This window comes from Phyllobates terribilis, unplaced genomic scaffold (assembly GCF_046119375.1).
Source record: "Phyllobates terribilis strain yellow unplaced genomic scaffold, ASM4611937v1 Scaffold_8__6_contigs__length_399053987, whole genome shotgun sequence".
NCBI lineage: Eukaryota > Metazoa > Chordata > Amphibia > Anura > Dendrobatidae > Phyllobates > Phyllobates terribilis.
The window spans coordinates 96,379,742-96,401,265 of record NW_027362768.1 but is presented as its reverse complement, the minus strand read 5'-3'; the positions used below and the strand labels follow the sequence as shown (position 1 = coordinate 96,401,265).

Below are 21,524 nucleotides of genomic sequence, written 5' to 3'. Positions count from 1 at the left end.
CCCATATGCATAGCCATATTCTATATATATAATAATTATTAATTAATATTATTAATAATAATTATAATAAAAGAGGCAGCATAACTTTTGGCACACCTTGTGATTCCTCTAGGAACATTCCCAGTCTATACACTGAATATAGACACTAAATGTAAAGTGATCTCATTCCTCTTTGCTGGGGGTGCACATTTATATTCCCTACCTTACAAATGGGGCAGCACGGTGGCTCAGTGTTTAACACTGTTACTTTGCAGCACTGGCGTCCTGGGTACAAATCCCACCAAGGACAACATCTGCAAGGAGTTTGTATGTTCTCCCCGTGTTTGTGTGGGTTACCTCCCACACTCCACAGACATACTGATAGAGAATATAGATTGTGAGCCCCAATGGGGACAGTGCCGATCATGTCTGTAAATTGTCTGATTTGTAAAGCGCTGCGGAATATGATGGCGCTATATAAATAAAAAGATTATTATTAAATGGAAACATTTTGAGCCTTATATTGAAATTAGAAAAGTGGCGTATTTGCACATATAAAACTTAACACTTTTTGGAGCTGCCAAAAGGTGAGAAAAAAAATGCAATGCAATCATGTAATGCTAGGAATGAAGGGGGAGCTGTCAAACCTCCACTTCTCGCTTTAGAAACACGAAGCGGTCACTGGTGTATTACCTCCATAGTATTTTCTTCTGCGGAGGAGATAGAGTTAGGTGTATAAACAATACGACTCCCTTTACGGAGAATTTCTATTCCCAAATGCATTTCATCACCTATAATAGAAAGCTAAAAATGGCCACCGCTGAGCGCTCGGCAGCGAGTTCTACTGCAAGTTGTTGGTAGAAAAAGTCATTAACCTACATTTTTACTTTGCCTTGCATTTGCAGCACAGGTTGGAGTGAAGTGTAGTAGACGCTTGGCTCTTAGCATGCCGGACTGCAGAGCTGTAATGTCAGACAGCGGAAATCATCCCTGGATTTACAAACAGCTACGAGCGCTGAACATAAAAGTCCTACCACATGCACGGGCATTAGAACACATTACCAACCAAAATGATTAGGTATTTATTTTAGATGTATTATTTGGTGCATAGACTAGTTATCCACCGATACATCACTCACTTCTATATTAACGGACATAACTAGACAGATTTGTCATTCAGAAGTGTAGAAAGTTGGGTTAACCGGATCCAGGAACCTTATACTTGCAGCCCTCTAAGAAATAGAGAATAATGTGAGGACTGATCTGTGTCAATAACTTTACGTAATTGAAAGGGCATGTTTTCTTTCTTCAGGAGCACACTTCTCCTCCACCTCTTGGCTTCCTGGTTACTGGGGGCGGTGCGCTCCTGAAGATTGACAGTGTGGACCTGCGGCATGGCGGCAGTAGTGGTCCGAACTGAGTGCTCTCCTAGGCTGCTAGAAAAGGCGGTTTTGTCTATAACATGGGAGAAGCACAGCAGGACCAACGCCGTCATATCCAGAGCAGTGCGAGCAGGCTGTAAAAGCATAGAGTCTGCTCCTCGCCTCCATGACCGCTGGGTAGCCAGTAACTTTGGGAATCTTTAATTTTAACACAGCATTACCTCGTTCTTGAGAATGGAGAGGATTTTTAATAAAAGTCAAATTACAGATTTGCTGGGTTTTTAGAACCACATTGCAATTTTACTTATGAAAGGGAACCTGACAGCCGATACATGATGCCAGATCCACGAACAGCATGTAGCAGGCACTGGCTGTATGATTTCAGCCAGGTACAGTGCCTTGAAAAAGTATTCATACCTCGTGAACTTTTCTACATTTTTTTTCACGTTACACCCACAGACTTAAATGTATTTTATTGGGATTTTATATGATATACCAAAACAAAATAACAAGTATTTGTGAAGTGTAAAGGAAATGATATATGGTTTTCTAGATAGTTTAAAAATATAAATCTGAAAATTGTGATGTGCATTTGTTTTCGACCCCGAGTCAATACTTTGTAGGACCACTTTATGCTGCAAATACTGCTGCAAGTCTTTTGGGGTCTGTCTCCATCAGCTTTGCACATCTAGAGGCTGAAATATTTGCCCATTCTTCTTTGCACATTCACTTGTAGCTCATTGAGATTGGATGGAGGCATAAACAGCAATTTTCAAGTCTTGCCACAAATTCTCAAAAGGATTTAGGTCTTGACTTTGGGCCATTCACACACATGAATATGCGTTGATCTGAACCACCCATTGTAACTCTGGCAGTATGCTTAGGATCGTTGCAACTGGGGTGAAGGTTCATCTTCCAGCATGACAAGTGTTTTGCAGCCTCTAACAGGTTTTTCTCCAAGATTGCCCTGTATTTAGCTCCATTCATCTTCCTATAAACTCTGACCAGTTTCCCTGTCCCTGCTGAAACAAAAGCATCCCCAAAGCATGATGCTGTCACCACCTTGTTTGACGGTGAGTATGGTGTTTTCAGGGTGATGTGCAGTGTTAGTTTTCTGCCACACATAGGGTTTTGCATTTAGCCCAAAAAGTTCTACTTTGATCTCATCTGACCAGAGCACCTTCTTCCACATGCTAGCTGTGTTCCCTACGTGGCTTTTTGCAAACTGCAAACGGGACTTCCTATGGCTTGTTTTCAAAAATGGCTTTCTTCTTGCCTCTGTTCTATTAAGGCCAGATTTGTGGAGTATATGACTAATAGTAGTCCTGTGGACAGATTCTTCCACCTAAGCTGTGGATCTCTGCAGCTCCTCCAGAGTGACCATGGGCCTCTCCTTGCTTTGGATGTCGGTTTACGTGGACAGCCATGTCTTGTTAGGTTTGCAGTTGTGCCATATGCCTTCACTTTTGAATGATGGATTGAACAGTGCTCTGTGAAATGTTAAGAGCTTGGGCTATTTTTTGTAACCTAGCCCTGCTTTACTCTTCACTATAACTTTATCCTTTACTCGTCTGGTGTGTTCCTTGAGTTTTAAATGTCAGGACTGTAGAGTCTGTGTCTATTTTGGTGGAGTTGGAATCCATATAAAATGGACCGACTCCAACTCCTAAAATATATAATAAATTGAATACAGTAGTTTAATGCAGTTTGTGGGGAATTTTTTTTTCATAAGAATTTGGGAAAGTTCTGAAATGTCCTATAAATGTCTGTCCTATTCCTGATCTAAGGGTCTAGACTTTTAGCTGAGATGAATCTGTGCTACAGTAAATTTATCACTTAAACATGAGCCATGTATGAGGGAGTTGGAGTTGTGGAGTCAGTGTCATGGAAATTGAGGAGTCGGAGTCAGAGGTTTGGCTTACTGACTCCACGGCCCTCGTTTTCATGATGCTGTTTTGTTCCCCAATGTTCCTAAACAAACCTCTGAGGCCTTCACAGAACAGATGTAGTTATACGGAGAATAAATTACACAAAAAGTGGACTCCATTTACTAATTAAGTGACTTCTGGAGGGAATTGGTTGTTCAGGATTTTATTTCAGAGTATAGATATTTCACAAATACTTGCTACTTAGTGATGGTATATCACATAAAATCCCGATAAAATACATTTAAATTTCTGGGTGTGACATGAAAAAATATGGAAACGTTCACAGGGTATGAATACTCTTTCAAGGAACTGTAGGTTTGACTGAAACACCGCAGCATGTCAGAGAAAAATACACTTTAAAAGCCTCTGGGAGACTAATCTGACAGGTAGGTCCGGGGCGGCTTCTCCCTGCATGACAATCCTCTCCCCGCATGACAAGTCTCTCCCCGTATACACGCACACAGGGAGACACCCATCACTCAATGGGAATGGGCAGGGAGAAGCTGCTGGGGTTCTGCCTTTGTCACTAGTCCTCTCGACTTGATATGTTTTTCTTGGAAACGCTGCAGTGTTTCAGTGTCAGTCATTGATTGTATGATTTCAGACATGCACGTTTACATGCCGCTCGTGGATCAGGTAGCATGTATCAGCTACAGGGTTCCCTTTAATGGAGATGAGATAACCCCTTTAAAGCGATTGTTGCTTGCTTCTGGACAACTGCAACTTATTCTATTCAGGACCCCAATTAAAATAAAACCAGTGGTGCCATTCCACCGATGTCTGCGCCACTGTGCCCGGAGGGTGACGCAACATTGTCATGTATTTGTTTAGGGGGTCAGCTTTGGGGTCCGTATTTGTACAGGTTTCTGGGATCTATTTTATATTGGTGTGTGATGAGGCAAGACCACTTCTGATTTGCACTTTATAGTACTACAGGGGGGGCTTCTGAATATTAGGCGACTGCTATTTATGCAATTTCCTGCAATATTCATCAGAGGGAGTGTCACAGCAGACCTGCAGCAAAATGTAAAGCAGAACAAATCCTTCCCTGCATGTGAAAAGGAAAAAACAACACATGTAATAGTGTATTTTCAGCAGGAGCGTTACATGAGCAATTACTTTCATATTGTAAAGTCTTTCTGGATTAGGCTGCATATTAAAATCTGCGGCAGAACAGAGAGCCCCCGTGGAGAAAGATACATGGAAAATATTATATTTTTTTGTACATTGTGCCCACGTACTCCAGCAATATCTGCTCCCTTGTCTACTGTCATAGGGAATGATTAGGTACAAGGCACAGCGTGCGCTATAGGAAAATAGACTTCTAGCAACACTCTGTACCTCAAGGAAAATACAATACATAACGACGGGAATAAATGGGAATCCAGACAAATGACTGAAAACGATTTCTATGTACAAGTTCTTCCACAAAAAATAAACGCGGCGGAGACCGCAGACTAGGAATATAGTAGGCAAGATGTAGTATTAAATATAGTACGGAGCAGGTATAATGAGGGCTCAGTTTAATGCTCTAATTGTGCCGCACATAACCTGTCCTTAAAAGGGAATCTGTCACCGGTTTTGCCATCCTAGCTGAGAGCAGCACGATGCAGGGGCAGAGACCCTGATTCCAGAGATGTGTCATTTACTGGGCTGCTTGCTTCAGTTTTGATAAAAATCCCCATTTTATCTGCTGCAGAGCTTAGCAGTTCAATGAATGCTGAGCTCTGAATAACCCCGCCCACACCTCTGATTGGCCTATGCACAGTTTACACAGAAAGCTGCCAATCAGTGGTGGGGGCGGGATTACACAGACTACATGGCAGCGGGTTTACTAGTGATAATCTCCTCCTGATAAAACTGTGATTTTACAAAAATGACATAAAGCAGCCCAGTAAGTGACAAGTCATTGGAATCAGGATTTCTACATTATCCTGCACTCAGATTTGGGGGCAAAAACCTGGTGACAGATTCCCTTTAAAAGGAAACTACATCATAATACAGACATATACCATATACATTTAAGCAAGTCATGGACCTCCAAGGGCATTTCTAATAAAGGGGTATTCCCCAGCAATACGCTATGCCATCACTATAAATCATTGTGGAGACTTTCACCAATCCTGAGAATGAAAGAAGAGTAAGTAGCGCTTCTCCCCTTCTGAGCTTTGCAGGGAACAATACTTGGTGCCATTCACTTAAATGGGGAGCATTGTGGGTTCCTGCCAGTAACTGGGGCTCCGCTGTGCATACCATGCTGCCAGCATCATCATTACTGGTCTTTTTCTATTCCTACCAAGTCCAGCGGAAGATGGAGATCTCACTAAATGAGTGACAGCCTTCCCTGTATGTGCCTGTATACAGAGATAGGAGATCATCACCGATTAGGACCGCCCACTGGACTCCTTGATGTACAACCCTGCTCTTTTTAAGTTTGTTAGTTACAAGTTGTAGGAAATGTTTCCCAACAAACCTATATGTTAATCTACTCCTCTCCTCTTACCCTACAATAGCTTATTTGTTGTAGAACAAAACCAGTGTATATATTTCTTAAGAGTCATTAGGTGGGTCATTATTTCCTTCAGGGGGTTGAGAATCTGATGCTCACAGTTATCACAACTCGCGTTCATAATGGAAAACTTGTGTGGACTCCTGCACCGATGTGATCACATGATCAAGGGGGGTAAGTAATAAAGAAACCCTTTCAATTACTGTAAGAAGAGATCTGGAACACTGTAAGCGATTCAGAGTACACTGGAAAATTGAAGAACGTTTAACATGGGTAAGATGTTTGTTAGAAAAGGAATACATCCTAAAATATGTCATGTTAAAAATTGGTATCTGATCTGCAGGTAGGATGTTATAGATCAGGAGGAGCTGATCAGATTAAAGGGGTGATCCAGAACCTAAAATGTTTTTTTCAAAATACCCATCTTTACACCCTAACCACTATTTCAATTAGCTTAATTATACAATACTCTACACTTGTTCCTAGCTATTCCCTAAATGTCTTTTTTCAATGCACTTCCTGTGATGTTTCATTTGATCGGAGTCTCCAACAAGGTGTCACAGGAGGCTGGGGCTGCACTCACTTTCCTGCAGCGTCTCACTGCTTCTATCTCCACCCCCTGATGACGTCTTGTTTTACAGTTAGAAGCAGTGTGCAGACGCTGCACTCACCTCTCCCACCGATTCTATCACCATCACCATGGATCCAAGACTTCTTCAGAGGGTGGTGGTGCAAGTAACTATTAAGTATCCGTGTATCGCACAGTATAGAGAAGCTGAGCAGAATGATATTTAGCTTTATTGGAAAAGATTAAAGGGAATCTGTCACTCCCTGGGACCTATCAGACCTCTAATATGGGCATACAGGTGATAGAAATGTGAATCTATACTTCCCTGTATGCCTCATATTAGAGGTTTGCTTGCTTTGAAATACCTTTTTATTAAATTAGTTTTGACATGCTTCCCGTCCGGGGGACGCCAAGATCCACAACGTGAAAGGTGGTCATTAACAAAGCTTTCCCGCCCTCTTAGATTTCGTTTTTCTACTAAAAAAGCCGTCTGCCTCACTTGCAGCAAAACAAAAGCCATAGAAAACGTCCCTAATTTCAGTCCCCCCATAATAAGCAATAGCTCCAACATATAAATGCCACTAAAAGTATTCATCAGGCAAGAAGCACATATGTGGTTTGACCCCAAAAGAACAAAAAATATAAAGGAAGGATTTATACTTTCTTCCAGATCAGCTTCTGGCTTCAAAAATTGTCTGTATTTTGAGTCTTATTCACACAGGAAGGTTATGCGGTGGATTTCTATCTGAATCTGCAGTGCGTTACAGTAGCAGAAAAAAAAAAGATGTTCGATAACGGACCGCCGACACATTTTAAAATTCACGTCATTTTTTTTTTTTTTTTAACCACAGATTTCAATCATTGCAATGCATAGGATGAAAAGATTTCCAAATTTAAAATCTGCCACGGATTCATGATAAAATCCACCCCATGTGAATATACGCTAAGGAACTCTGAAAGGATTGATAATAAGTAAATCAGAAAGAAAAAAAAGTGCATTTTAAACATTAAAAATGTTTTGTACTCTAAAAGCTAATAAGAAAAATATCGTCTCCAGCCAGATCTTTAAACTACATTTGCTCTGAAACTATGAACTTCTCAGAGAGGAATATACTTGACTGCAATCGCGCAACAAAGTTCTAATTCATATTCATACTGCTTGTGTTTGGGCAGCATAAATCAGGTGACCTGTTCTCTTTAAAGGGGTTTTCCCACTAACAAAGTTAATTTTAATGAATAGATCTTGAAGTAATAATAATTTTCACAATTGGATGTGTTTAAATAAAATGTTCCTGTGCTGAGATAATCCTATAAATGTGCCCCTGCTGTGTACTGTGTAATGGCTGTGTCTGACTGTGCAGGAACATGGTCTGATCATACCACATCTCCTGGGCAGGGGAGGAAGCAAAAGAGTATACAGACCTTACAGCATGGGATCACAAATAATTATTTTTGTGAGGCAAAACATTTCCCTGCCTGTTTTTAAGCAAAGTATTACCAGAAATGTCTGTATACTCTCTTTTTCTCCCCCCCCCCCAGCTAAGGAGCTGTGGTATGATCAGACTATGTTCCTGCACGGTCAGACACAGCCATTACACAGTACACAGCAGGGGCACATTTATAAGATTATCTCAGCACAGGAACATTTTATTTAAACACATCCAATTGTGGAAATTATTATTATTCCAAGATCTATTGATTAAAATAAACTTTAAAATGAACTTTGCTCGTGGGAAAAATCCTATAAGTACCGTCATAGCCAAACTTCAAGTGTCCTTAATATGCCTGCCCCCATGTACAGGTATTAAATAACCAATATTAATGCACATCTCCTTTAAGATCAGATCAGAGGTAAAAAAAAAAATGTAAAGAGAATATAAAAAAAAAATGTAGCAGTGCCCAATGTGATGCTGACTTGCCGGTAACCTCGCAGCACCTGACACAATGATGTATTACAATTGTATTCGACGCATAAACCGCTGACCGTTTGATTCATTTTAATATAATAACATTGCATATTTTGGCATATCAATTGAGCAGATATTCAGAAATAACCGCAGCCATGGAGAATCTGCTGAGAATCCAACACCTTTCCAATCCGAGTGCTGCAATTAACAATTAATATCATGCTGCTACCAGAACCTTAACAAAAAGTGTTAATTAACCAATTCCACCAAAGGGGGTTTCTTCCTCCATGTGGAATGTGCGTGACTGATATAGATGGGGAGATGGAAGTGTTCTGCTTACGGATTTTACCTCTGGATTTACTCTCCTGATTACCGAGATACAGGATTACACATAATGCCGCACAATGACACGCGGTGCTCTATGTTGTACCTGCTGCTGATTGCAAACCAGCCGCTCAAAAGGAGAAGATTGATAACAATCTGATTGGATGATGCATTCCCATACAAGTGATCAGACGGCTCAGGAGGCAGAATGCGCCTGGGGTACTGATCATTTTAATAAAACGGTAAGCTAGGTTATGGTGGGAGGAAGAAGAGGTCATTAGAATCTAAAAAGAAAAAAAAATTGCGTTTATATTTTGCTGCAGAAAAGAAAAGATCAGTCAAATCAGCCGACTGGAAAACAATGAAGCAGATGTGGCCACACACAGATACTGTAGATGGTGGTCAGATATGGTCTATGAAAGATATTAGGGAAATGTTAGCAGATCTAGGTTTCAGCAGGATTTTGTGAAGCACGTAGGGGGTCTCCTGATACTCCTTAGATAATGGCAGATGTCAGGGAAAGGAAGATTGGACCCAGTTGGATCTGAAAACATCTGATTCTTTATTCCCGGTATAGAAATACTGCTGCTATAGGTCTATAATAAGGAGGGAGACTGTCCACTAATGGCTACAAAAGAGCGGAGAAAATCTATGAAGAAACTGGTGACCACAGAGTCCTTTTCATGTCCAAGGTCCAGAAAATGACTTTACTAAAAAAAAAAAAATCTTCCATCACTTTGTGACATAGGAGAGTTACCGCACTTAGTCCAACCCAGCCGTGAGATTCCAGGTATGAATGAAACTGTATGTATCACATATTGTTTAGCAAAAACACTGGATACCAATACAAATTCTTCTTATCTGATTTTTACTTTCTAGATAGGATTATGGAGGGAATGTCCTAGCGCCCAAGCTGCTGTTAACAGAGATTCACTTCACAGGAGCTACAAGGAAGTAATTGCCTACAGGAGAGTGTTCTATGTATGCTCTGATCTGTGCAGAGGTCACTGTGCAGGGAGAGGGAGGAGGTATGCTCTGTGATCTGTGCAGAGGTCACTGTGCAGGGAGAGGGAGGAGGTATGCTCTGTGATCTGTGCAGAGGTCACTGTGCAGGGAGAGGGAGGAGGTATGCTCTGTGATCTGTGCAGAGGTCACTGTGCAGGGAGAGAGAGGAGGTATGGCTCAGTGATCGGTGCAGAGGTCACTGTGCAGGGAGAGGGAGGAGGCATTCTCTGTCATCTGTGCAGAGGTCACTGTGCAGGGAGAGGGCGGAGGTATGATCTGTGCAGAGGTCACTGTGCAGGGAGAGGGAGGAGGTATGCTCTGTGATCTGTGCAGAGGTCACTGTGCAGGGAGAGGGAGGTAGTATGCTCTGTGATCTGTGCAGAGGTCACTGTGCAGGGAGAGGGAGGAGGTATGCTCTGTCATCTGTGCATGGAGAGGGAGGAGGCATGCTCTGTCATCTGTGCAGAGGTCACTGCAGGGAGAGGGAGGAGGCATGCTCTGTCATCTGTGCATGGAGAGGGAGGAGGCATGCTCTGTCATCTGTGCAGAGGTCACTGTGCAGGGAGAGGGAGGAGGTGTGATCTGTGCAGAGGTCACTGTGCAGGGAGAGGGAGGAGGTGTGATCTGTGCAGAGGTCACTGTGCAGGGAGAGGGAGGAGGTGTGATCTGTGCAGAGGTCACTGTGCAGGGAGAGGGAGGAGGCATGCTCTGTCATCTGTGCAGAGGTCACTGTGCAGGGAGAGGGAGGAGGCATGCTCTGTCATCTGTGCAGAGGTCACTGTGCAGGGAGAGGGAGGAGGTATGCTCTGTGATCTGTGCAGAGGTCACTGTGCAGGGAGAGGGAGGAGGTATGCTCTGTGATCTGTGCAGAGGTCACTGTGCAGGGAGAGGGAGGAGGTATGCTCTGTGATCTGTGCAGAGGTCACTGTGCAGATAGAGGGAGGAGGTATGCTCTGATCTGTGCAAAGGTCACTGTGCAGATAGAGGGAGGAGGTATGCTCTGTGATCTGTGCAGAGGTCACTGAGAAGGGAGAGGGAGGAGGTACGCTCTGTGATCTGTGGAGAGGTCACTGTGCAGGGAGAGGGAGGAGGTATGCTCTGTGATCTGTGCAGAGGTCACTGTGCAGGGAGAGGGAGGAGGTATGCTCTGTCATCTGTGCATGGAGAGGGAGGAGGCATGCTCTGTCATCTGTGCAGAGGTCACTGTGCAGGGAGAGGGAGGAGGCATGCTCTGTCATCTGTGCATGGAGAGGGAGGAGGCATGCTCTGTCTGTGCAGAGGTCACTGTGCAGGGAGAGGGAGGAGGCAGGCTCTGTCATCTGTGCAGAGGTCACTGTGCAGGGAGAGGGAGGAGGTATGCTCTGTGATCTGTGCAGAGGTCACTGTGCAGGGAGAGGGAGGAGGCATGCTCTGTCATCTGTGCATGGAGAGGGAGGAGGCATGCTCTGTCTGTGCAGAGGTCACTGTGCAGGGAGAGGGAGGAGGTATGCTCTGTGATCTGTGCAGAGGTCACTGTGCAGGGAGAGGGAGGAGGTATGCTCTGTGATCTGTGCAGAGGTCACTGTGCAGGGAGAGGGAGGAGGTATGCTCTGTCATCTGTGCATGGAGAGGGAGGAGGCATGCTCTGTCATCTGTGCAGAGGTCACTGTGCAGGGAGAGGGAGGAGGCATGCTCTGTCATCTGTGCAGGGAGAGGGAGGAGGCAGGCTCTGTGATCTGTGCAGAGGTCACTGTGCAGGGAGAGGGAGGAGGTGTGATCTGTGCAGAGGTCACTGTGCAGGGAGAGGGAGGAGGCATGCTCTGTCATCTGTGCAGAGGTCACTGTGCAGGGAGAGGGAGGAGGCATGCTCTGTCATCTGTGCATGGAGAGGAAGGAGGCATGCTCTGTCATCTGTGCAGAGGTCACTGTGCAGGGAGAGGGAGGAGGCATTCTCTGATCTGTGCAGAGGTCACTGTGCAGGGAGAGGGAGGAGGCATGATCTGTGCAGAGGTCACTGTGCAGGGAGAGGGAGGAGGCATGATCTGTGCAGAGGTCACTGTGCAGGGAGAGGGAGGAGGCATGATCTGTGCAGAGGTCACTGTGCAGGGAGAGGGAGGAGGCATGATCTGTGCAGAGGTCACTGTGCAGGAAGAGGGAGGAGGTATGCTCTGTGATCTGTACAGAGGTCACTGCAGGGAGAGGGAGGAGGTATGCCACTGATCTGCGCAGAGAGAGGGAGTAGGTATGCTCTGATCTGTGCAGAGGTCACTGTGCAGGGAGAGGGAGAAGGTATGCTCTGTGCAGAGGTCACTGTGCAGGGAAAGGGAGGAGGTATGCTCTGTGCAGAGGTCACTGTGCAGGGAAAGGGAGGAGTTATGCTCTGTGCAGAGGTCACTGTGCAGGGAAAGGGAGGAGGTATGCTCTGTGCAGAGGTCAATGTGCAGGGAAAGGGAGGAGGTATGCTCTGTGCAGAGGTCACTGTGCAGGGAGAGGGAGGAGGTATGCTCTGTGCAGAGGTCACTGCAGGGAGAGCGAGGAGGAATGCTATGTGATCTGTGCAGAGGTCACTATGCAGGGAGAGGGAGGAGGTATGCTCTGTGCAGAGGTCACTGTGCAGGGAGAGCGAGGAGGAATGCTCTGTGCAGAGGTCACTGTGCAGGGAGAGCGAGGAGGAATGCTCTGTGATCTGTGCAGAGGTCACTGTGCAGGGAGAGGGAGGAGGTATGTTCTGTGCAAAGGTCACTGTGCAGAGAGAGGGAGGAGGTATGCCACTGATCTGTGCAGAGAGAGGGAGGAGGAATGCTCTGTGATCTGTGCAGAGGTCACAATGCAGGGAGAGGGAGGAGGAATGCTCTGTGATCTGTGCAAAGGTCACTGTGCAGGGAGAGGGAGGAGGTATGCTCTGTGCAGAGGTCACTGTGCAGGGAAAGGGAGGAGGTATGCTCTGTGCAGAGGTCACTGTGCAGGGAAAGGGAGGAGGTAAGCTCTGTGCAGAGGTCACTGTGCAGGGAGAGGGAGGAGGTATGTTCTGTGCAAAGGTCACTGTGCAGAGAGAGGGAGGAGGTATGCCACTGATCTGTGCAGAGAGAGGGAGGAGGAATGCTCTGTGATCTGTGCAGAGGTCACAATGCAGGGAGAGGGAGGAGGAATGCTCTGTGATCTGTGCAGAGGTCACTGTGCAGGGAAAGGGAGGAGGTATGCTCTGTGCAGAGGTCACTGTGCAGGGAAAGGGAGGAGGTATGCTCTGTGCAGAGGTCACTGTGCAGGGAAAGGGAGGAGGTAAGCTCTGTGCAGAGGTCACTGTGCAGGGAAAGGGAGGAGGTATGCTCTGTGCAGAGGTCACTGTGCAGGGAAAGGGAGGAGGTATTTTCTGTACAGAGGTCACTGTGCAGGGAGAGCGAGGAGGAATGCTCTGATCTGTGCAGAGGTCACTGTTCAGGGAGAGCGAAGATGAATGCTCTGTGCAGAGGTCACTGTGCAGGGAGAGCGAGGAGGAATGCTCTGTGATCTGTGCAGAGGTCACTGCAGGGAGAGGGAGGAGGTATGCTCTGTGCAAAGGTCACTGTGCAGAGAGAGGGAGGAGGTATGCTCTGTGATCTGTGCAGAGGTCATCGTGCAGGGAGAGGGAGGAGGTATGCCACTGTGATCTGTGCAGAGGGAGGAGGTATGCTCTGTGATCTGTGCAGAGGTCACTGTGCAGGGAGAGGGTGGAGGTTTGCTCTGTGCAAAGGTCACTGTGCAGAGAGAGGGAGGAGGTATGCTCTGTGATCTGTGCAGAGGTCAGCGTGCAGGGAGAGTGAGGAGGAATGCTCTGTGCAGAGGTCACTGTGCAGGGAGAGTGAGGAGGAATGCTCTGTGCAGAGGTCACTGTGCAGGGAGAGGGAGGAGGTATGCCACTGTAATCTGTGCAGAGAGAGGGAGGAGGTATGCTCTGTGATCTGTGCAGAGGTCACTGTGCAGGGAGAGAGAGGAGGAATGCTCTGTGATCAGTGCAGAGGTCACTGTGCAGGGAGAGGGAGGAGGTATGCTCTGTGATCTGTGCAGAGGTCACTGTGCAGGGAGAGGGAGGAGGAATGCTCTGTGATCAGTGCAGAGGTCACTGTGCAGGGAGAGGGAGGAGGTATGCTCTGTGATCTGTGCAGAGGTCACTGTGCAGGGAGAGCGAGGAGGAATGCTCTGATCTGTGCAGAGATCACTGTGCAGGGAGAGGGAGGAGGTATGCCACTGTGATCTGTGCAGAGAGAGGGAGGAGCTATGCTCTGTGATCTGTGCAGAGGTCACCATGCCACTGTTAAGAGTGGATCTGATTTTATACATCTACTGGTGATGAAGCACTTCAATTAAATCATGAACAATTACAAAAAGTTAGCAAACAATGATTATAACTTAAAGACTTGATTCATTTTCAGACATCACATTCTCTTCAACTTAAAAACACGCAAATCCATATTCTATTTTCCTAACAACTATTGAAACATATTCACAACTAGCGAAAGAACAATCTCTTCCCTCTAACGGATCACATTAACGGGGGCTCTGGACAGCAGCTACTGACTAATCTTATATATCAATTCTATTTTAGGGATATTCTGTGGGTTTTTTTTTTTTTTTTTTTTAAGAAACCCAAGTTGCCACAATGTCCACATATATACTCTGACATCAAAACATCAGGAATGATACTGGAAATTGTGCCAACTGAAATGCCTACCGTAATTCATGAGCTATAATACGGACTTTGACCCAACGATCTTCCAAAATCATGGCCTCCACTTTACTGCACATTTTCTCTGCAGATGCTTTGATGGGTCACTCTAAACACGGGGTCGTAGTCAATTTATTTCCTACCCCATTTAAACTACTAGGCCCAAAACTTTACTTGGTAGTTGGAAGGTGCATCATCACCATATACCACTCGACACCCATTTTAATTAGCCGTAACAATGACTTCATCTCAGGCCGGCAAAGAAAAAGAAGAGCTGAGGATGTCCGGAGGCTGCATGCACACCAACTTATTATTCCAGTTCATTGCTTTTGCTTTCTATATAAGAATGGCAGTAAGGAAGACCCTACATTCGGCAATCGTAAGCGAGGTCCTGTAATGTGGGGTCTTAACTCTTTAAGGATAACCAGTTCCTCCAGTATTTCTATATACTGTTCTTCTGATTTCTGCACAGAGGATGGTGGCATTCTTACAATTTGCTTAAAATTTGCAAACTCTACTAAAAATGACATGCAGAAACCGGTTGCTCTGGCAATATCTACATTGAACAGCTATATATAGAGCAGTGTTCGTGAATGTCCCCTACAGTGCATAATGAAGAACAAAAACTCTCCAGAATGGCTTTGCTCTGCCAGGAAATCATGAGGCTTTTTAAGGCAGAGCAATAACAACGATCACTATAATCAGCTTTACAAGAGACTTCCAGGCCTTATGTTCCCATACACCGATTAGTTACGCCAAGATTTCCAACCACCGATACGTAGGACGCCCTGCAAGACCACAAGTCTTACAAACGTGCTCAAAAAGTTACAAAACTAAGAAGCGTTCAGTCTCGTGGTCACCGAATAGTCTTACCTGGTCTTGAAGAGACATCACAGGGTTATTTTTGGTTGTGTTAATGTGAAGAACGTGATATTTGTTTTTTGCACACAGGTCATAGGCAATGTTTGTGAATGAAGTGCTGGCAGTCTTAGGAACCCTATTATAAATAATCAAAATGTCATCGTCTTCATCGAGAGGAATGTCTTGTCGGGATCCATCCATGGAATGGCGCTGTTCTATTTCCCGGACTTCATGGCGTGCGATGGCCCTCTCTGAAATACAGAAATATACAGGTATATCAGTAACACTGGCAAGGGATGCACTTGGAGTAGACTAAAGCCGTACCCACACCACTAGGCGGGACAATTCTGTGATAACTGGGCTGGGTATTAGACCAATATTAATGGCTTTAAGACAACCAAAATCTCCTGAAAGAACAAATTATTTTCTTACATACCTTAAAACTATTTGTGTTCGATATAAACTGATCTGCTGAGATTCAAATTCGACAAATCACATGGATCACCCCCTGAGGAAGGACGCAAACGAAACGCGCGTCGGGGTGAGCTGTCCGCATACATAGCAGGAGCACAAGCTGAGCCAGAGCCCCTAGCCTCCACTTTGATATAAGGTAATATATCCATATACTATGCACCAACTTAGCTAGACACCACCGATCTATTTTGGCATACCTAGATCTATTAGGTTTTACATTTAAACCTTTGTACTTTCCACATATATATATATCTTTAACTCTGTTGCCTAAAATGCTACCTGGTGTCCTTTACCTATTGGATGAGCTATTAGTTGCTTTGTATATATTCTGATACCTTTACACCCTTATGTACTAGAACTGATTTTGTGGTTTTTGTAAAGCACTTTGGTTCTCTTATGCATATACTATATATTCTCTATCCACTTATGCTATGTAGTGGATGCTCTCTTTTTTTGTGCCACCACATATCATGTTTTAACAAATGTTTCAATAAAGGTTTCTTTTTTTAAATATGGCCGGTTTGTCCCAGAACATAAATGTAAAATGTAAAAAAAATAAAGAATTACTCACCTCACCACTCACCTGTCCCACCGTCTGGTCTTCAGCACCTCCTCTTTTCCTCTTCCCTCGCATCCTCTTCACTCTAGACCAGGACTTTCAGCACAACAAAGCCTCTGATGTCCCTGAGCACAATGTCGCCACTCAGGCAACATGGGTCATTACATGCAAAACAATGGTAAGGCGCAAAAAGAAGTCAGAGGCCTAGTCGTGCTGGAAGTCCTGACCTGGAATGAAGAGGATGCGAGGGAAGAGGAAAAGAAGAGGTGCTGAAGACCAGTCGACAGGACAAGTGAGCAGTCAGCGCAGCATTTCATTTTTTATATCCTAATTCGTATGGAATAACTTCTCTGCAAATCGAATTTCCCTGTAAAATCCATGTGAAGTTATTCAATACGAATTGAGTGTTCCTTATTATTCTCAAGACCCCGGAGCATAATAAATGTAGGATGTAAAAAAAAAAAAAAAAATTAAAATACTCACCTCACCGCTTGTTTGTCCTGTCGACCGGTCTTCAGCGCCTCTTCTTTTCCCCTTACCTCGCATTCCCTTCGATATCTTCACTACAGACCAGGACTTTCTGCGCAACTAGGCCTCTGATGTCCCTGTGCTTCATGTCGTCACTCAGGCGACGCGCGTCATTACATGCAAAGGAATGGCAAGGCGCACAGAGACGTCAGAGGCCTAGTCAGAAGTCCTGACCTGGTGTGAAGAGGCCAAAAGGGATGCACCCAACAAGGGAAGGAGAAAAGAAGATGTGCAAAGGACTGAACAGCGGGACAGGTGAGTGGTGAGGTATTCTGGTTTGACTGGCAATCTACTTTTAGTCAAAACGGCAGCCGCTGATATCCAGCAATCATCAGTGTAAGCTGGCGCAACCAGTAGGAGGCAGCAACACCCATCTACTGTTTAGAGGAATCTGGACAGATGAAATCTTCATGTAAGAATTGCAGCCAAAAAAACAAAAACACATTTGACATGGAAGGCCAAGCTGCTCAACTATGCACAAAAACATAGGAACCGGGAGCGAAAAAAAAGGCAGGTTATCTGGACTGAGGAGTCAAAATGTGAAATGTCGGGTTGTAACAGAAGGCAGTTTGTTTGGTGATGGGCTGGAGAGCGGTACAATAATGAGGGTCTGCAGGTAACAGTGAAGCATGGGGGAAGATGCTTGCACGTTTGGGGATGAATTTCAACACATTGAATTGGGGATTTGGTCAGGATTAATGGAGTCAAAGTGACACTGAACACAACATATAGCCAATGTCATTAAGAACCATCATCAGTGTAAAGAACAGCAAGGAGTCCTGGAAGTGAGTATATGGCCCCACAGAGCCTTGATCTCAACATCAAGTCAGTCTGGGATTACATGGAGACAGAAAGATTTGTGCAAGCAACATCCACAGAAGATCTGTGGTTAGTTCTCCAAGATGTTTGGAACAACTGTGCAAGTGTACCTAGAAGAATTTATGCGGTTATAAACTCAAAGGCCACTACCAAATATTGATTTGATTTATCTTTTGTTAATTTATTTTGCATAAATATATATGCACATGTTCTAGTAACGGACCTAGTGGTCATTGAGAGAATTGCAAATATTTATATGGCCACGAGGCCACATTGACATGGGCTACAATAGTAATAGTGAGTTATACAGAAGAGCTAGGAATGCTCTGATCTAGGCACAGGTCATTATAAAGAGAAGGGGCGAGGGTGGGCTGTGACCATTAACTATTGAATGAATGGTGATTTCTATGCCATCTACTTTATATAGAGGTGTTAACTTTTCAGCTGCCTCATTACAGACATGATTATAATGAAAGGTACCTGGAACAGGAACTAAGTCTAGTATCAGCAAGAGTGAAAATTGCATGATTCCGATTATTTTTTTTAATATAAAAGTGATATGAACACTTAATGTTTCATAATTTTACCTAAAAAAATATTTACACAATAGTTAATTTTCTGAAGAAACATTCCTAGCTGAAATCCAATAGCTTTATTTTTTTTAAAGACTGGAATATTCTTTTAATTATAGTGTACATGTAGGCACAAAAGGTTTACCATTGACAAGAAATCAACAAAGCTATTACTCCACCGCTAAATATACTGTCTAAACATAATCCCCCCGTGGGACTTAATGCCACACTTCGCAAAATGAAAAACAATTCATCGGAGAGGCGTTTAGTGCAGCATGCTACGCTCAACACTCGGTCCCCATGGACAAGCATCTCCAGGCTTTACCAATCTGCAATAACCACCTACATATAATGTTGTTCCAAAACTAATTTCTCCCTCCATAATTCATTTACCACTTTTAAAGGGTTATTCCCCAAGAAACAAGTTAGTCTCTTATCCAAATGACAGTGGTCGGACCCCAGCATTAGAGATCAGGGCTTAGAAAACTTAAGGCTCTGCAGCCCCTTCCTAAAAAGCCTCCGCTCCATGGATGGTCTATAGGACTTACGAGCATTCTCCAACATCTCCATATACAATGAATGGAGAAGAGAAGAGGTCACGCATGCACATCTACAGAGCCCCGATTTTGAGATCGCTGGGGGTCCTAATGGATAGACCCCCAGTAATAAGCAAGTTGGATATTTTTATAATGTATAACCTGTCAAGAGTGAACACATTCCTCTGTACAGGTCATAAAACTAGCAAATTAATGGCTCCTCCAGTATAAACTCCTTTCTTTAGCTGTTTTTAGGGTCATGTGAATATAGTAGGGAAAGGTCTGCAGATAATGCCAATGGCCCCCAGATTATAGGGGCTGTTTAATTTTAAGAGATACTAGCAAAAATGTCTTGCAGCTTCAGGCTGCTGTTTGATGTCCAGTTCACTAAGAAAAGAATGATCATTCATCAGGAGACACAGAGATTTTCTAAAAATCAGAGGGGTAGCTGTTTTTTTGGCCCAAGAATTGGCACATGAGCAGAATACTTAGCGAGCGCACTCCAATTCCACGTTATTACAGCATAGGCACGTTCAGCAGACTAATCCTCCGGGGGAGTGCAGAGTGATCAGCTACAATCAATAGGGGAATTGGTTACTAAATGCTCATTGAATGGGCAAGGAAGCATTACATAACACCAGCAGAAATTACTGAAATCTCTGGGTTTCCCTCAAACGACTCTGCGCCTTCACCTAGACAATGTGGAACCATCTCTCATCGCCAGGAATAGAAGTGGGTGCACACCGCAGTTCTCTAGATTCACCTTTATGGCTATGCCATCATGCCAATCAGCTCTCCATTCCCACCGGTGCAAGTTAGGGTCTTATTCTAGGAAGCTATGGGTTCCACTAATCAAACCCAATCCTACCAGACATTTCTGCCACATCCTGTGAATATCCCTTTAAGTCTTTTAGTCATAGATCACTGTGGGTAATCGGTGCATTATAATTTTAGCTAGTATGATAATGTAATTTATTTTTTTTTTTACAGCATCCATTATACAGGAATTTTCCAGTGTAATTTTTAATCGTCGCAACAAAGTGATTATTACCCAATAATCAAAACATTACATATTTAATTAACGCCATGTGTCGTAACAAATGCTTCCAATGTAAAAACGCATTAAGGAAATGTCAGATTGGGAAAGATGCAAGAAAATGTAAACAGCGTTTTGAACTTTATAAAGCACTTTTTCACCAGACGAGTACATTGTGACATTTTACCCAGTCATTTCTAACCCACGGGAGAGCAGATTGTCATTTATTATGTACAGCTTGGCGTCCAATTACAAATCCGTTTGGCATATATTTTCTTTTCATTATGTTCTGTAGCTTTTAAGTTATTAACATCAGCAAAATGAGAAAAGTGTTAAAATAGATTTTACATTACGTCTATGGCAGTCGCTTCTTCACGCTGACATCCGACCGTGGTATCTTCTATTACAAATGACATTATAGGAGCAACATGGCAACTCACAATATTCTTTAACAAAAAAATCCTGAAAATCTAACAACCTATTGAAAATTCCTATTCCCCCATCAGTCCCAGTAGGCAGTGCCCAGTCTGCCAGCACGATTATTCAGATCATTAAACTGCTATTGCTTACCCTTCAACAGTCCTTTACCCACTGTGAAAGGATAGTACTATTTGCTTGCACTTGAAGGGAACTTGTCAGGAAGGTGGGGGTGACGAAAAACAAAACTGTACTTTCAGCCATAGGGGTAAACTGCAGGTAAATACCATTTTAAACATCTGCAGTAGTCTAACTCGAAGTGCGGGTGCAGGGAGAAAATGAAGTTATGTTCTCCCTGCAGCTGCCAATTATTTCTGCTTCTACAACAACTTCAAGAACTTACTGTTCACTTGCTGCCTAATATATTCCACCCCTTGACAGGTGCCCTAAGTCAATATTCAGCTTATCAATAGCTTTAATGTTTAAGCTGATTTGTGTAAAATTCCTTACAGTCTACCCATTACACAAGTTTATAAACCATATATGTAGGGGATCATCTGACCATTATGACCCTGATCCTGAATGTAAGGGAGGCACAGTATCCATCTCTGTATCTCTCAAAGGCATTCATTAAAGTGTTAAGGTGTGTCCAGACGTACCCCACAAACTGAGGTCAAGCACCCTTGCGGCATAAACGGTAAAAAAATTAATTACGGTAGTTATGCCATAATCCTATATATCCATGGTCACTTTTGGCATTCTCATCACTTGCACATGCGGCAGTATTAGCTCACGCTAAGCCTAACAGCACAATTCCCATGTAGCACACATGTCAAACTCCAGTCCGAGGGCCAAACTCTGGCCCGCAGGGTGGTTTTATTTGGCCCTTGAGGCCGGAACCACCACCCCTATGTGGGGCCCATTATTCTGTATGGAGGACTATGTGGGGCCCATTATTCTGTATGGAGGACTATGTGGGGCCCATTATTCTGTATGGAGGACTATGTGGGGCCCATTATTCTGTATGCAGGACTATGTGGGGCCCATTATGCTGTATGGAGGACCATGTGGGGCCCATTATGCTGTATGGAGGACTATGTGGGGCCCATTATGCTGTATGGAGGACTATGTGGGGCCCATTATGCTGTATGGAGGACTATGTGGGGCCCATTATGCTGTATGGAGGACTATGTGGGGCCCATTATGCTGTATGGAGGACTATGTGGGGCCCATTATGCTGTATGGAGGACTATGTGGGGCCCATTATGCTGTATGGAGGACTATGTGGGGCCCATTATTCTGTATGGAGGACTATGTGGGGCCCATTATTCTGTATGGAGGACTATGTGGGGCCCATTATTCTGTATGGAGGACTATGTGGGGCCCATTATTCTGTATGGAGGACTATGTGAGGCCCATTATTCTGTATGGAGGACTAT

The 21,524-nt window shown here is 44.2% G+C and overlaps 1 protein-coding gene across 1 annotated transcript in view; it reads right to left on the bottom strand.

The window, feature by feature from the left end:
* HS2ST1 (heparan sulfate 2-O-sulfotransferase 1) overlaps positions 1-21,524 on the bottom strand; it is a 164,835-nt gene that overhangs the window by 25,579 nt on the left and 117,732 nt on the right. Inside the window, exon 2 of the mRNA XM_073643162.1 lies at positions 15,157-15,395. Within this exon, the coding sequence (XP_073499263.1) occupies positions 15,157-15,395 (239 nt within the window). The remainder of the gene's footprint in view (positions 1-15,156; positions 15,396-21,524) is intronic.